The sequence below is a fragment of the Lactuca virosa genome, chromosome 2 (genome assembly GCF_052849685.1).
Source record: "Lactuca virosa cultivar CGN04683 chromosome 2, Lactuca_virosa_CGN04683_v6, whole genome shotgun sequence".
Lineage (NCBI taxonomy): Eukaryota > Viridiplantae > Streptophyta > Magnoliopsida > Asterales > Asteraceae > Lactuca > Lactuca virosa.
In genome coordinates, this window is record NC_136427.1 from 254608010 (window position 1) to 254624082 (window position 16073).

Sequence of the window (16073 nt, forward strand, 5' to 3'; positions counted from 1 at the left end):
GCAAGTTGAATGATAACTCCGGTTTTTGATAAAGGACCAATTACCATTGTCTTATAGCTTGAATAGGGTAAAACATTGATTGATGCTCCAAGATCAAGCATGACACGTGGTACAAAAAGGTTACCCATTTTACAAGGAACCGTGAAAACACCCGAGTCCTTGCATTCTTTTGGTAGCCGCTTTTGTAACACGGCTGAGACATTTTCACCAACTTTCACAGTTTGATTTCCTTTAAGCTTTTTCTTAGATGTGCAAAGTTCCTTGAGGAACTTAACATATCTAGGAATCTGTGTAATATCATCTAAAAGAGGGATATTGATTTCAACCTTTCGAAACATGGCCATGATTTCATCATCTTCCCACTCTCTTTTGGTACTTGCCAACCTTGAAGGAAATGGAGCTGGTGTGACTTTCACTTCGGTCTCTATGGGCTTCTTTGACTTGGAAGTACTTTTCCTTTCCTCTTCTTTGATAGCTTCTTCCACCTCTATCTCTTTCTCTTCCTCTTCTTCATCCGGCATCTTTGGACCTTCATAGCTTTTCCCACATCTTAAAGTAATGGCACAAGCATTGTGTTTCGGGTTCTTCTCCGTTTGAGATGGTAGCTTGCCTTGTGACTCCATCTTACTTACGGATTGAGCAAGTTGTGACACTTGTTGCTCCAAGCTTTTTATGCTTGCCTTGGTTTCTTATTGGAAGCTTTGAGTGCTTGTGGCAAGGCTTTTCACTATGTACTCTAAGGACATACTTGATGAACCCGCTTGTTGAGGAGGGTGCTGTGGCTGCCTTGGCTGGTAATTTTGAGGTTGGAAGGGTGGTCTTTGTTGATTTTGAGGAAATGGTGGTCTTTGATGGTATTGATGTGATTGATTTGAATGATAATTTCCTTGTTGGTTTCCACCCCAACCTTGATTATTGTTCCATCTCTGATCACCTCGTGGTTGCTCATAACCCCTCTGATTTGACCCGGAATAGCCTCCCATGACTTTTGCTTCTTCATAATCTTCCTCTTGGAGTTGTGGGCACATATCGGTTGGATGCCCCACTTGAGTGCAAATACCGCATGGGCGGGGTGTGGGCTGCACACCTTTGTCTTTGGCCAACATCATTACTACTTTTGTGAGCTCGGACAATTGAGCTTCAATCTGAGGAGTTTGAACTTCCTTTACACCTCGGGGTGCATCCGTATACCATTCTTCATCATGGCTTGAATGTTTGGAATCTTCAGCCATGTTCTTGATTAGATTGCGAATCTCGGTTGGGGTCTTATCGGGTAAAGATCCGCCACTAGAAGCATTGAGAAGTCTTCTTTCCATTGGGGTCATGCCTTCAATAAAGTACTGTAGGAGCTGATACTCGGTAATCCCATGCTTTGGACAACGGGCACATAGTTTCTTAAATCTTTCCCAATATGTGTGGAAAGCTTCTCTTTTGTGTTGCTTGATCCCGATAATTTCCCTCCGCAGGGCTGAAGCATTCATTTCGGGAAAGTACTTATCCAAGAACAACCGTGCAATGTCTACCCAAGTAGTCACCGTCCCCGGTGGGAGGTCGTAGAGCCAGTCTTTGGCTGCGTCTTGCACTGCAAAGGGGAATGCCCTAAGCTTGATCTGATCCTCCGTGACATTGTGTGGTTTCATACCCACACATACTACATGGAATTCTGTGAGAAACTTGTGAGGATCTTCATTTTCTAGGCCCCTAAATGTTGGGAGTAAGTGAATGAGGCCGGATTTTAGTTCCAGGTTGGTGGCGGCCGGGTATGTGATGCAAAGAGGTTGTTGAGTAACCTCTTGTCTTGACCATTGACGGAGAGTTTGTTCGGGTGGTGGGTTTGGAGGTGGATTTCCTCCATGGTTATCTCCCATGGCTTGAGAAGTGGGTGATGTTTATGTAGGTGAAGTGTTTAGGATATTATGAACAGGTGAAGAGGGTGGAGTGGTATTTATGGGTGAGGATGGTTGTGGTGAGAGTGATGGGCTTTCTGTTTCTGATGCGGATACACTTGAGAGGGGTATGTCCTCCCAAATGTTGATGACCGGGGGATTGGATGATGAAGAAGTACCGGAAACCGGTTGCCTCTTACGAAGCTTGGCTTGCTTCCTTAACTTCTTTGCAGTCTTCTCTATCTCCGAGTCAATTGGCAGTGGTGTACCTGTACGAAAAGATCTAGGCATAAACAATTAGTAACACCGTGTCCCCGGCAACGGCGCCAATTTGTTAAGTGTGTCAGACCCAACAAATAATAGGGGTACGATATACTCCAAAATAACACTACTATATTGCACTAAAAGGTAGTACAAGGCAAGTAGGGTCGATCCACAAAGACACGGGACAATTGGTCTATACCTCTTTGCACAAGGTACTATGGTCACCAATAGTAAAGAGAAGGGGGTTTAGAATGCAGTGATTAAACAAACAATTAAAACATAAGCAATCAACTAAAGGCGTGAATTAAGTTCAGATTTTGTAAGGACTCCAACTTCATGAATGACAATCCAGAAATGTGAATCAAAGATGACAAGACATTTGTTTCATTCTATCTAAGTTGGTACTTGAAAGTGTTAACAAGCTCTAACACTTTCCATCCACCACATTAATCAATCAAAACAAGCTCTTTGATTAATCCTAACCTTGCTAACCTAATCTAAACAAGCTCTTAGAATTAGATTAAAAGATCGCATTAAGCTTATTGTGAATGTTCCCAACAACACCCAATACTCCTCACAAGCTCGGGAGCGTAAGAATGTGTGAAAAGATTTACACTAAATTCATTCATAAGAAATCAATTTAATGCTTGTTACTTAGTTCAATTCACAAAACAATTACGGATTTTGCAAAATGAATAACTTGAATGACCTAACCCTAATTCAAATGGCCAATAAGAATCATTATTAGAATCAAACATTCGATTGAAATAAAATCAGTTTAACTAGATAGAAATTAAACACAAACATCAGGTCATATGATTTGATTCACAACCAAAAAGTCAAAACATGAAATTGGAGAAGTTAGGGTTCTAGCCACACATGGCTAGAACAAGATTAACAAGTTTAAAAGATGGAATTAAGTGCTAAAGTGCTTACAAAGAAGAAATTAAAATGTTTCCCAATGATTAACGGACAAACCCTTGCTAAAACCCTTGAATTCTCCTCTCCAAAAGTGCTCTGGTATGTTCTATCTTCTCCCAAAATGACCCCATTCTCGACATAAGGAAAAAGGGAAAAACTTCCAAAAAGCAGTTTTTAAGTTGAACACGGCCCGTGTCGATATAGAGTAAATCAACACGGGTCGTGTTAAGTGAAAACACACCCTTCAATCCTCGATTCCAACTCTAAAGTATGATGCTAAAAAATGTTCAACTGGACCAACACGCCCCGTGTCAATATAGAGTAAATGAACACGGGTCGTGTTCAGTGAGGTCAAAATGCCTGGAATGGTCAAACACGCCCCGTGTTGGATTTCTAGGCCAAACCCAACACGCCCCGTGTTGCCCTCTGACTCCGAGTCCAAACTTGATTTTCTCAATTCTTCCGTTCTACGCCCGATTATCCCGCAATCTTCACCAATGCCCCCCGGCACCTCCAAAAGCGCGCTCCAACCTCCTGTTTACCTGAAAATGTCATTAAAGAGTGCAAATAAGGTTGTTCCAGAAATTAACCTAAATATGATGAAATGCAATAAAAGCAAAGAACAATTATGCTAAAAACATACATACAAAGGGCTAAAGGTTATGCAAAAAGGTGCACAAAATGCACCTAACAGGTACACTATCTGTAGTAGAGATATGTGGTATGATAGTTAGCTTTATGCTAAGTGGTATGCTAGTGATTATATGATATTTGCATGGAAGACCCCCCGTGGGGGGGGGGGAGGGGGAGCCCGTGGCAGTCAGATATAAGACCATGTGGGGGAGCCAATGGCACATTGGAGTAAGACCCTAGAGGGAGTCCACGACATCCTTATATGTTTACGTATGAGTTATGTAGTATGATAGATACTTCTGTGATATATGATATGCTAGTTGATTATTATGTTATTGCATGGAAGACCCCGGGGGGAGCCCGTGACAGTTGGATATAAGACCATGTGGGGGAGCCCGTGGCATTCCTAGGTAAAGACCATGGGGGGAGCCCATGACATGAATGTATAAGACCCTGGGAGGAGCCCACGACATCCTTATATGTTAGTATGCATGGCTTATGTGATATATGTAGCTTCTATAGTTAATATGATATGTGTTATGTGGATTATGTGTGGGGTATGCTCTGGGGGACTCACTAAGCATTAGCTTACAGTTTGTGGATTTGTTTCAGGTACATCTGAGCCCAAGGGCAAGGGCAAGGCTTGATGGCGCGACGTGCACTCTCCCTCAGGCGTTTGTGGGACACTCTGATGTTTTGGAATAAAATTGTTATTGTTACTAAATTGAAAACAATTGTATTTGGAGATTTTATGGTTTGTGGAAAATATTTGATATATTAAAAAAATGAAAATTTTCCTTTGAAAAATTGGGTCGTTACAAGGATGAAAGAGAGGCTCACACCTGAGAATTAAGGTGCTTAATAGTGAGCCAACCCTTAAAATTAGGGTTTTGGGGATCCTGAACGTACGCTGGGCGTACAACTCCCAAACCCGCGTTCCACTTTTCCATTCATACGTTGGGCGTACCCTAGCCTATGCTGGGCGTACTCACGCACATGCCACCTTTGCATGCATGGGCTGAAATGCAAGCTTTTTCCACCAAGGACCAAATCTGCCAATAACTTCAAAGTATCATAACTCCCTCATCCTAGGTCCGTTTCCAACGAACCTTATATCCACAAAAAGGTGGCGAGAATCCCTACGCTCCTAACAACACACCTAAGCCTTAAAACCTCTCGAACAAAACCCTAAACCCATAAAAGACCGATATATCAAATTACAGTCATACCCTTGGCTTCCGAAGACACAATTGAATACATGGATCACTTATACCATTGCAACTACACCCGAAGTGGGCTAAATCCTTCCTTTCTCGAAGCCCTAAGCCTCGTGACTACTGATGACTGGGCCGCAACCTTAACAATGAAGCAAATTTGAAACCGAATGTTACAATTACCAACAGGCGCTTCTTCGATTTTTCTCTATAACTCAACTATAGATTTCATCTTCGATTTTGGACCCCTCTCCCTCTCTCAATCTATCTCTATCTCTCTCTTTAATCTGAACTTCAAACAATTTATCTCTCGCTTTCTTCAAGGATTCAATGTGTGTGTGCTCAAAGAACGCAAGAACTTATAAACCCAACAAAACCCAAAAAATGTTCATGTGTTTGAAGAACTCATAAATCGATTGTGAAGTGTTTTGTATGGGCTTTCCACTTTTGATTTTTCATGTTCAAATTTTTTTCCAAATATCATATGGGTTTTCCATGTTCGATTTTCATTTTTAGGAATTCTTTGTGTTCTTAGTTTTGTGTTATCGGGTCTGAAAATCATTTTTGAGGTTTTGTTTTGTGGGTTTTGATGTTCAAAACATTAATTCATCTTAAATTAAGTTGGAGATCTGACTTGGGTTTTGACGAACAAGATGATGATCTGACTTGAATTTTGATGACACAATAAAGATCAAATATGAGTTTGTTATTGAAATATAGGTTTAACACACACACCAAAACTTGAATACAAAATCGAATCTAAGTGTAAGATACATTAAATAAAATCTGTAATTGGGTTCATACACAAACACATGAACTCCAATATGAAATTTGAGTCTGATCTGAAATGGAGTTTAAAGATCGAAGAACACAAGAACCAAGAACATGCAATCATTTTTCAAGACCAAATCCAAAGATCGAAGAACACAAAAACCATGAACAAGAAATCATTTTTGGACGTGATGTATGTTCAAGAACAAATCTGAGATTTCACGAACTCAAAGGGTCTTCATGATGTTCATCAAAAACCCATGTGTGTGTATGTGAGAGAGAGAGAGAGAGGTGACCTCCCTCTTATTTTTTAATTAGTAAAATAAATAAATAAGTAATAAATTTAAAAAAATGAAAGAAAAATAGAAAATAAATTTCCTAAGGGTGGGTATTACAGTAATTTCAATATTCGAAGGGACCAAATACGCAACGAAACTAGCTCAAAAAAATTACTGATCCAAAAAAGTTAGGGTTTGAACCAAAACCCAAAAAAAAGCATACCATACCACATGGACTGTTTTTGGAGTTTTGTTTAAATATTTTAAAAAATTTTCGACCCAAAGTCGCAACAAATAAAAGTTTTGGATCAAAAGAAATAATTTTCAACATAGACATTTTTGGAGTTTTGTCATTTTAGGTAAATAAAAGTTTATATATTTCTACACCGATAAAAAGCTACGAAGTGTTTTCTCTTTTTCAAAACACGCGCTGAGAAGTTTTACAATATTTGTTTTTTCTGAAGAGCGGGAAACCTTATAGATGTTTCGCTGCTACTGGCTTCGGTCACTCAGAGGCCTCGATTGATATCACATAATCCGCCATGGAAAAGTACGCAGTTCCTGTTGCTGCGATCGCTGAAAACGTTAAGCCAATAACGGGGTAAGCTCTTCTAACTATATTGTGGTTGTTTCAATCTTCGGCTAATTGCTGTTTTGCTTATCACCCAAATGAAGGACGCAGTGGAATAGGAGTCTAGTTGAATTGACTGGAAAATTTAAAGGCAATTACCGCCACGATGTCTCCCCGCTGCTTATGCAATCGTATTCCGAGGTAAGAAGTGTCGATTTTGGTTGGGTGTGTTATCAACGTGTTTTTACCTGACCAAGTTACTAACCCTAGATTGGTCTAATTTTGAGAGATTGGGGCATTTCCTCACACGTATCACATTGAAGGAAGACCTTGTAAAACGCATATCAGCAGCATGTATCACTCGTTCTTGGTTCGCATCCTTTACATTTGAATTTAAATTGAGGAAAAAAATGCTACATCGTCCCAAGTTAAACAATCTCAATTCACCAAGATTTTGATAATTTCACTGGGAACGAGGGAGTAGAAATTATAAGGGGAATTGCTTATCGGCGATAGCTATGTTTTTATTTTGGCAGATTAACGCAGCCACTGGATACGCATCAGAGGGCTCCCGCATCAGTGGGTAAGTGTCATAATTCTATTTTTGTATTTAGTTGATGCCTTTGTTTGATATGTAATTATATATATGCACATATTGCCTAATCATTTGATGAAATCTATCTACATAACGGGATGGAAGGAGTATTTATATGCCATGGATAGTAATGTGATATCCTGAATTCAAATCTGAAATTACTTTGTTTCTTCATTTTTTTAATTACATTTCTAGAACAACAATCTTCTTTTCAATTTTTTGTTCAGTTAGAGAGATCCACTAATATTCTCTCTTACTTTATCATCATCCAGGGTGGGTGTATCTGCTTTGGAATTTGACAGACAGGTAGGCACTGTTAGCTTCATTATCTGGACAAATATAAGCATCATGTGTGCTTTATTATCATTTGCCCATAGCTAGAAATGTGAATACCATTTCAGGTCTCATTTCACCATGTTTTTTCATTTTCCAGATTTAACACCAGGAGTAGACAAATCTTATTGGTTTATTTATTATCGTTCTATCAGGGAATCTATTTGGCATCAGTGACAAGATCAGGGTGTCTAACTGTTCATGATTTTGAATCTTTATACTGTCAAAGTAATCAACCAGTTCCACGTAAGTTTTTAAAACCAATTCTACTATATGTGTCATCCTTGTTGCAACTTAATGATTTTAATCAAAGAATTGATTATTTGTTTTAACTTTCAACCATGAATTGTTTTCTCCATTTTGTTCTTTATTTTGGTTATAGGCCGAGAAGAAGATGAGGGGAAACACCTGCTGCACATTTCTTTATCCAATTCTATTGATGCTGTTCGCTGGAATCCTGTTAATCAGGATGAGGTCTGTTATCCCTCCCTTTTCTTCTCATTGTTTATTTTTTGTTCTTTTTCCTTTACAAGTTTGTAACTAAATTTGGCTTAACATTCAACATGCATACTGTTCAGGTGGCATGTACATCCCTAAGCCATAATGAAGTTCATATATTTGATATTGGGTATATTTCTTCTGAGCCAGTTGAGGTATTTATATTTCATTTGTATTTCTTCATTAATATAAGTACATTAAGATGCTTCAGTATCTCAAGTTTATCAATTTGCAGGTATTGAGAAAGAGGCCTACTGTTACTGTTCATGGTAGCAGTATACGCAAAGGTTTAACTGATATAGCCTTATTTAATGATGACACAAGGTTCACAAAAGAAAAAACCCTAATGCTGATGCTGCATACTTTATTTATATGATTTTTAAATGTCTCAATCTTTGTTGGAAAGGGTACTTGCTTCAGACACATGTGGAGCAATAAGTATCTGGGACAGAAGAGTGGGTGATCTTCCACAAACTGGGCTTACAACTAATGCAAATAGCAGCCTTACCAGCATCCAACTGAATGGAGATCAAGTAAATAGGTTTAACATTTTTTAAAATTTACTTTTCCATTTAATTCTATAAAGACTTACCTTTAAATTTTAATTTAATTGTCAGTGTGTATATGGTGCTAGTAAGAGTGGGTTTATATATATTTGGGATCTACGTGGTGGAAGATCATCAGCTGCTTTTCAAAGTCACAAGGAGGTGCTTTTTCTTCTTTATACAACTTTTATATATATATATTTGTAATCGTTTTATCCTTTTTGATTTTATGAAAATTCTCAAACGTTGAAATAAGAAGTTCATTGTATATAATATAATAATAAAGTAATAAACTGTCTCTCCAATGGCAGGTACATTCTTCTCCTATGACATCATTAAAGTTAGCATCCATGCTGAATAAAATTGAGCTTCTAAAGGTATGAAAAATTATTATGTCACTATGGTTTTTGGTTTAATATAATATTAGTGAGTTTAATGTTGAAAAACTGATATATGATGCAGGCACAATCAGATATTGTAGCAAAGGAAATACAGTCAATTGACATTAATCCATCTTGTCCAAATCAACTCGGCTTCCATCTTGATGATGGTTGGTAAGTCAGAATATAAATAAATTTGTTATTTAAAATATTAAATAATATTTGATGATATGATTCCACTTTACCTATTGTCACTTAGTTTTCTTTTTGTAAATTCAGGTCTGGTGTTTTGGATTTGCATAATTTCCAAGTGACACATATCCATTGCCCTCCGCCTCATTGGCTGTAAGTCTTACTCTTGACTCATTCTCACTTTATTGTTTTCATTTTAATTTTTTTTTCCAGGATTTGTTACTTTTAAAACATCTTTCTTTTTTGGTCTATATTCTAAATTACATTTTGTTTGTTCCCATGGTATATTAAAAACCATGTATTATTGTTTATGAAATTAGGGATGAAACAAATAATGTCCCTATTTTGTTCTCGAGAAAACCATCATGGCTACCTGCACATTCGGTTAGACATTCTTTCTTTTTGTTAATTTCATATTTGTTCCTATTCTTCTTTTGATAAAATTTTGCTTAATTTTATTTTTTAATTTCAATTTACAGATGTATGCAGTTGGGTCATCTTCAAGCGATGGGCTTCACCTATTGGATTTTTACCCACACAGAAACTCCCCATGCCACGTAGATCATGAGTAAGTAATTTTTTGTTTCTTTCTTCAATCACATCTTAAAGACTGATTGGTTATTTATGCATATGTCTTTGTTGAGTGTAGTGACATGAAGGAGATTTTTCATCCACGTAAGCAAAACAAGTTGATACCATTGTCTGGACGTGTTACTGCTTGTGCCACTCATCCCCTCAATGGCACCATAATTGCTGGAACCCTGGTGCATATATTTATCCATTCTTGCTCTTTTACACATTGTTATGACATTGATCAATGAGGTTGAGACCAGACAAAAAATGCAATTTTTGTCCCACAAAATAAAGATGCCATAGAGGTTTGTGTAAAAGACGTGAACGCCCTCATTATTTTTCATTATGGGTCTACTTGGTGCAGAACAGAAAAAGGCTAATGTTGGCAAATGGTATTTGTTTTAGGAAGCTTCTCTACTCATGGTTTCTCAAAAGCACATTTCATGGAAAGGAGACAATGATGACAATGAGCATAATTGAACACTTTTGTGTGTATAGCCCTTTCTAAAATGCTTTACCAATTGTATATTAAATACATTGTAACACTAAATTTATAATTAATTTAGTTTTTGGGATAATTGTCATAAAGGGTGGTAACCAACTTTTTAAAATGATTAAAAAACATTTTTCAACTATAAAAACGCCATCATAGAGTAACAGACTAATGTTTCATTTTTAAATATACCCTTGCTACTGGAATCAGGTCATTTCTCAGGTAAAATGCCACCTAGGCTTGCTGATGTGGATTGAACTTTTATTTGTGTTTAAAAAAAAACCCATTTTTGCTCCCTTTACATCATTGTTGCTATTGGATCATCGCCAATTCTTAATTCCTTAGCTTTAGGTACTTCTAAGTGTTGTAGAGTAGAAGATGAAGATGAAGATAAAGAAAGCCTACTAACATTTAGCTTTACTAAGACACTTCTATTTAGGGATGAGTTATAAAACCGAAAACCGGACCGGAACCGGAAAATGCTTAAACGGTCCAGGTATTGGGTTTAAAAATTAGTCTTATCCGGGTTCCGGGTAATCCGGGTCCGGGTCAAGTGGGTCCGGGTATTTTGGGTTTTAGAACCGGATTTGTAAAAAAAACCGAAACCGGGTTTAATAAACCGGAAACGTTTTAGTGGGCCTTGAACCGAAATTTGAAGGGTTACACAATAAGATGAACCGAAACCGATATCGGCTACTAAAAAAAAACCAGTCCACTGTAATTGCTACATATTATTTACCAAGTCCCATTCTTTGATTCATTTTTTTCCAATTATATTAATTATTTTCATTTAATAACATCCACCAAATTCTAATTTTTCCGTTGGGGAGGTTTGTCAAAAACTCAAAATGGGTCCATTGTAAAAAGAATGTCATGATTAATATTGTATTAATGTTAACAAATTGCTTTTTTTCTTTTGTATCGGTTAAATAACATATTGTATTTTAAGATGGTATAATTGTTGTAACATGCCAAACTTTCATTAATTTAAACTTTATGTTGAATATTTTACGGTTTGTGTTTTTGGTGTTTCGTATATAACGCATCAAATTCCTTTTGATAAGATTGTTAGTATTCTTTTTAATGGGCAGTTCATGTAAATTCTAAAATTAATGTAAGTTGGATGTGTGGTTGTAAAATACAATGTTGGCTATGAACACTTGGTAATTGTTTTTCATTTCCTAGCTGATTGTTAGTTTTTTATATATAGTTTGGCCATTAAAAAAACTATCTCTCAATGTGATGATACAAATTGAACATGGTTATTTTAGTTTTATACACTTTGATTCATTTTTTTTCAAACATATTGCATTTTTTTTTGTTCCAAAATTTCGGGTCTATTTCCGGGTTTTTGGATATCTACGGGTCTAATACACGAATCCGGTTCTAATTATCAATTTCCGGTTCCAACCGGTTCCATACCCACTTTAACCGGTGTGATACCCGGAACCGAACTGGAACCGGTTCCCGTATACCGGTCCGGTTCTCGGTTCTTATAAATCATCAATTCCAGTTTCTGGGTTTTACGGGTCTGGGTAAACCGGTCCGGGTTTGGACTCACTTTCATCCCTACTTCTATTTGATGGTAAATAATGAAACTAATCACTTGATTCCTCAACTTTAGCTGTTTCTCGAAGCTTTGCCAGTCTTCCTCTTTCTCTTTGTATGCCTCTTCAATTTTCTTTCTATTTCTTGTTCTTTTAGAATACTGAGTGTACTCTACAAGTTAACCCTCATCATAATTACCTCTCCTTCATGTTCTTCTCTCTCCACTATCTCTGAAGAAGTTGTGGACGACCCCAAAAGATCAAAGATTGCAATCGTATTTTTATTAAATAATATAAAAGATATGATTTAAAATATTTATGATTCAAAAATGTTATAATTCAATATGTTTATGATTTTTAATTTGTTATGATCTAAAAATACTATGATATAAAAAGTTATAATCCTTAATTGTATTTTTTATAATTCAAAAAAACATAACGATCCAAAATTTATTATGTTCAAAAACTAGATTTAGTTGGATATTATTATGATCTAAAATTATTTGATCCAAAAATAAAATGATTTAAAATAATATAATTTAAAAATATTATGATTCATATCATGATTGTTAATTTCTTATAATTTAAAATTTTTATAATCTTTAAACTTCAAAACAAAAAAGCCTACAATTCAAAAATAAAAATCTAAAAAAACTATATTTAAGAAAACACAAAGGTAATGTATTTATCTTTTACTTGATAGCTTTTACACTTCAATCTTGACAAAAAAAAGTCAGGAAATTAATGATATTAAAGATGAGTGGTCATGTACATCATCTAAAGATGTAATCACCATTAACAAACTAATTAGTATCTATTTCATTTCAATGTAATGTTTTCAATGTACGACATTTATGATAACTTTGATAAATATGTGTAATTTACATAGGATTGGGCATCGGGGCCAAACAGGGCAAAGGTTGCATCCTTCATGCCACCTTTAAAATTCATCTTATTCTCCACCCCCGGAATCTCCATCATTTCTACATGGCCTCCGAATTCTTTGATTACACGTGCCTCCGTTCCCCATCTCCAATTGATTTTGGGTTGTCTTTTTTGGGGCTAAAAATTATTATTTTTTGGGTAAAAAAAAATTATTTATAATAGAATTTTACATATTAAAAACAAAAATATAATCTCATATCGTGAGGGTTTAATTAAATTATTTATTGTATTTATATTATATAAATATATTAACGGGCCTCGTGGGAGTTTCGAGACTTTACTGCCTATCCACTCCATTCCTGATTTTTTTAAACAAATACCCCCTCTATACGAGATTGGGGGTTCCACGAGATTTTTTGACATCTCTAAGTTTAGATAAAAAAAGAATGTCAAAAGTACCACTTTGATAAAAATATACTCTATTACTTCATAGAAGTTATAATATACCGATTTAACTTGCAAAAAGTCTTAGATATAAAATTTAGAAATGATTAACCTGCATGATTATAAACAAAAAATTGTAAAGTTGAAAAGCTCATCTATCAAACACATAAAACGTCCGTCCGAAAGCACACATAATAATGCGGTTTAAAGCTTTTGCAATGTGGTTTGCATTTTCGATTTTAAACTGCATTATACGGCATCGTGAACCCCTTTAATAGATCAGAGCAAATTATTATATTAATAATAAAATGAATGATAAGAGCGTCATGAACTCGTTTTAAAGCAACTAAATTGCAAAAGAAAATGACCGACACCTTCTCCTTCTCGTATAAACATACTTTTAATATGTTCTATTCCAATCATATTTTACAACATAAACTACCAAACAGTTTTACAAAGGGAAGCAAGTAAGCAATCACAAACACAACAAAGAAGCAAGTATCACATAAATATGGAAAACATAGCAGTGATATACTTAATTTGGCACGGAAAGAGAAACAAACAAGTATGACGAAGCAAAAGGCATTTTAAATATCATATACCTTTTTGTATTAAGATATTTGTTTCTACTGAATGTCTAAGACGTATAACCGATAACGTCAAAACAACACTTGGTTTCTATTTGACCAACTTTTGTATAAACAGAAATATTTGCCCAATTAACTGATTAAGTTATTCAGTTGAAATGTTGAATTTTGCTTAAAAAGTATAATCTCGTTGACTGAGAAAAAACAATATTTTTTTCCAGGGTTCAAATGTGAAAAGGAGAAAGTTGTGTGGTCTAAGAAATAGGTCGTTTCTAGCGTTTACCCGTGTTAGATAGAAATTTCTTCGGCCTTATAATTCATCACCATCAACACTCTTCTGAATCAAAAAAAGCTTCTTCAATGGCGGGCAATAATAACAATATTATTATGTTCCCTTTCATGGCACAAGGCCATATCATCCCGTTCTTATCTTTATCTCTTCAACTGGAACAAAAGGGCTATCAGATCACCTTCATAAACACCCCACTCAACATCGCCAATCTCCGCCGTGTTCTTCCGCCCACCTCTGCCGTTCGCCTCCTTGAAGTCCCCTTCAACTCCTCCGACCATGGCCTCCCTCCCAACTCTGAGAACACCGATTCTCTCCCTCCATACCAGATCTACGATCTCCTTGTCGCCTCCGCTTCTCTTAAACCAGCCTTCAGAAACATCCTCTCTGGATTGGTTGACGCTGGAACTCCGCCGCTTTGTGTGGTGGCCGATTTTTTCTTTGGGTGGTCGGCGGCGGTAACCCATGAGTTCGGGATTTTCCATGTCATCTTCAGTGGATCCGGTGGGTTTGGATTAGCGTGTTACTTGTCGTCTTGGATCAATTTGGCACACAAACATTCCGATTCCAGCGAGTTCACTTTGCCGGATTTTCCAGAAGCTGGTAAACTGCAAGTGACCCAGTTAACTCCAAGCCTGGTAGCCGCCACCGGCGATGACCCTTGGTCGAAATTCCAGAAACAGAACCTCCCAGCATGGGGGAATTCCGATGGGTTCTTGTTTAACACAGTAGAAGACCTCGACAAAGTCGGTTTATCGTATTTCAGAAGAAAATTCAGTCGACCGGTTTGGGCAATTGGCCCAATAGACTTATCCGTAAGTGGTGGAGCTCGGACCGGAAAAAATGGCAGAATCGAAACAAATTCATGTCTACAATTTCTAAACTCAATGCCACCAGCCTCCGTTTTATACATCTCTTTCGGATCACAAAACACCATCACTGCATCCCAGATGATGCACCTGGCCAAAGCTTTAGATAAAAGCAAGAAAAACTTCATATGGGTAGTCCGGCCGCCGCTGGGGTTCGACATAAACACCGAGTTCAGAGCAGAGGAGTGGCTGCCGGAAAACTTCAAGAAACAGACAGAGGAGGAACACAGAGGACTTATAGTAGAGAAATGGGCACCCCAGGTTGAGATATTGTCTCATCAATCTGTAGGGGCGTTTATGAGTCACTGTGGGTGGAATTCAGTGCTGGAATCGTTGAGCCGTGGAGTGCCGTTGCTGGGGTGGCCGATGGCGGCGGAGCAGTTCTATAATGCGAAGATGATGGTGGAGATTGCAGAGGTATGTGTGGAGGTGGCAAGAGGGACTAGTTTTGAGGTAAGGAGTGAGGATTTGAGGGAGACGATAGAGGAGGTGATGAGTGAGGATGGAAAAGGGAGGGAGATGAGGAAGAAAGCATCTGAAATAAAGAAGATGATTGAAGAAGCAACAAGAAACGAACAAGGTTTCAGAGGTTCTTCTGTCGAAGCCATGGAAGACTTCCTTCAAGCTGCATTGATGAAGAACACCACCATCACCACCACTCATGATTTACAACAAGATTGAATCGATTGATCATTAATATATTTGGTCTCTTACTTTTCAGTTTAAAGTTAATAGTTAATAAAAAATGGTTTATAGAGTTATCAGTTATGAACACTATTAGAAAAAAAATCATATTCTTTCGAGTAAATTACAAATGTCCTCCTCAGATTATTCCTTAATTTACGAGGTGTAATCTATGTCATGCTGGTCTGCTGGGACTTGCATTTCCGCGAACTTTGATGGCAAAAATACACCAAAAAAATCGAACTCAAAACTTTTGTGATTAATTATGGAAAAATGACTTATATGGCTACCTATGTGTCAAAATCGTTCAAAAAATAACTTTCAAGTTTGGTGTGTCCAAAAAACATCATCAAAGTAAAACATTTGTACAAAAAACACCAACGAAGTACATTTTTTGTTCAAATTTGACCTTGTGGTAACCGACAATTACCGGTAAAAAATAAGTAAAGAAAAAAAAAACAAGAGAAAATGACTCAAAGGGGTAACTATGTTTCAAAATCGTTCAAAAAACACCATCCAAGTTTGGTATGTTCAAAAAACACCATCCAAGTAAACTTTTTGTACAAAAAATACCAACATACTATATGTTTTGTTCAAATATTGCCCACCGGTAACTGGCTC

The 16073-nt window shown here is 36.8% G+C and overlaps 2 protein-coding genes and 1 long non-coding RNA gene across 4 annotated transcripts in view; all 3 read left to right on the forward strand.

The window, feature by feature from the left end:
- LOC145160796 (uncharacterized) overlaps positions 1-4404 on the forward strand; it is a 51522-nt gene extending 47118 nt beyond the window's left edge. Inside the window, exon 3 of the long non-coding RNA XR_013738248.1 lies at positions 4317-4404. This is a non-coding gene — a long non-coding RNA (uncharacterized LOC145160796). The remainder of the gene's footprint in view (positions 1-4316) is intronic.
- A 1938-nt stretch (positions 4405-6342) lies between these two features.
- LOC145160793 (Transducin/WD40 repeat-like superfamily protein) lies at positions 6343-10232 on the forward strand. 2 transcript variants are annotated; one of them, XM_079080125.1, is made up of 18 exons: positions 6343-6568; positions 6643-6739; positions 6828-6908; positions 7075-7121; positions 7406-7439; positions 7622-7712; positions 7849-7940; positions 8045-8119; positions 8200-8288; positions 8371-8497; positions 8582-8671; positions 8821-8886; positions 8972-9063; positions 9169-9234; positions 9402-9465; positions 9561-9649; positions 9731-9845; positions 10019-10232. In XM_079080125.1, exons 1-18 carry the CDS (start codon positions 6510-6512, stop codon positions 10160-10162), a joined length of 1518 nt encoding a protein of 505 aa, XP_078936251.1. In that variant the 5' UTR covers positions 6343-6509; the 3' UTR covers positions 10163-10232. The 2 variants fall into 2 exon arrangements, with proteins under 2 accessions (XP_078936251.1, XP_078936252.1); XM_079080126.1 differs by having other exon boundaries at positions 6347-6568; positions 10060-10232.
- Positions 10233-13897: 3665 nt separating this feature from the next.
- On the forward strand, positions 13898-15536 carry LOC145160794 (UDP-Glycosyltransferase superfamily protein). Its single transcript, XM_079080127.1, has one exon. It carries the CDS (start codon positions 13971-13973, stop codon positions 15447-15449), a length of 1479 nt encoding a protein of 492 aa, XP_078936253.1. The 5' UTR covers positions 13898-13970; the 3' UTR covers positions 15450-15536.
- The last annotated feature ends 537 nt before the right edge of the window (positions 15537-16073 follow it).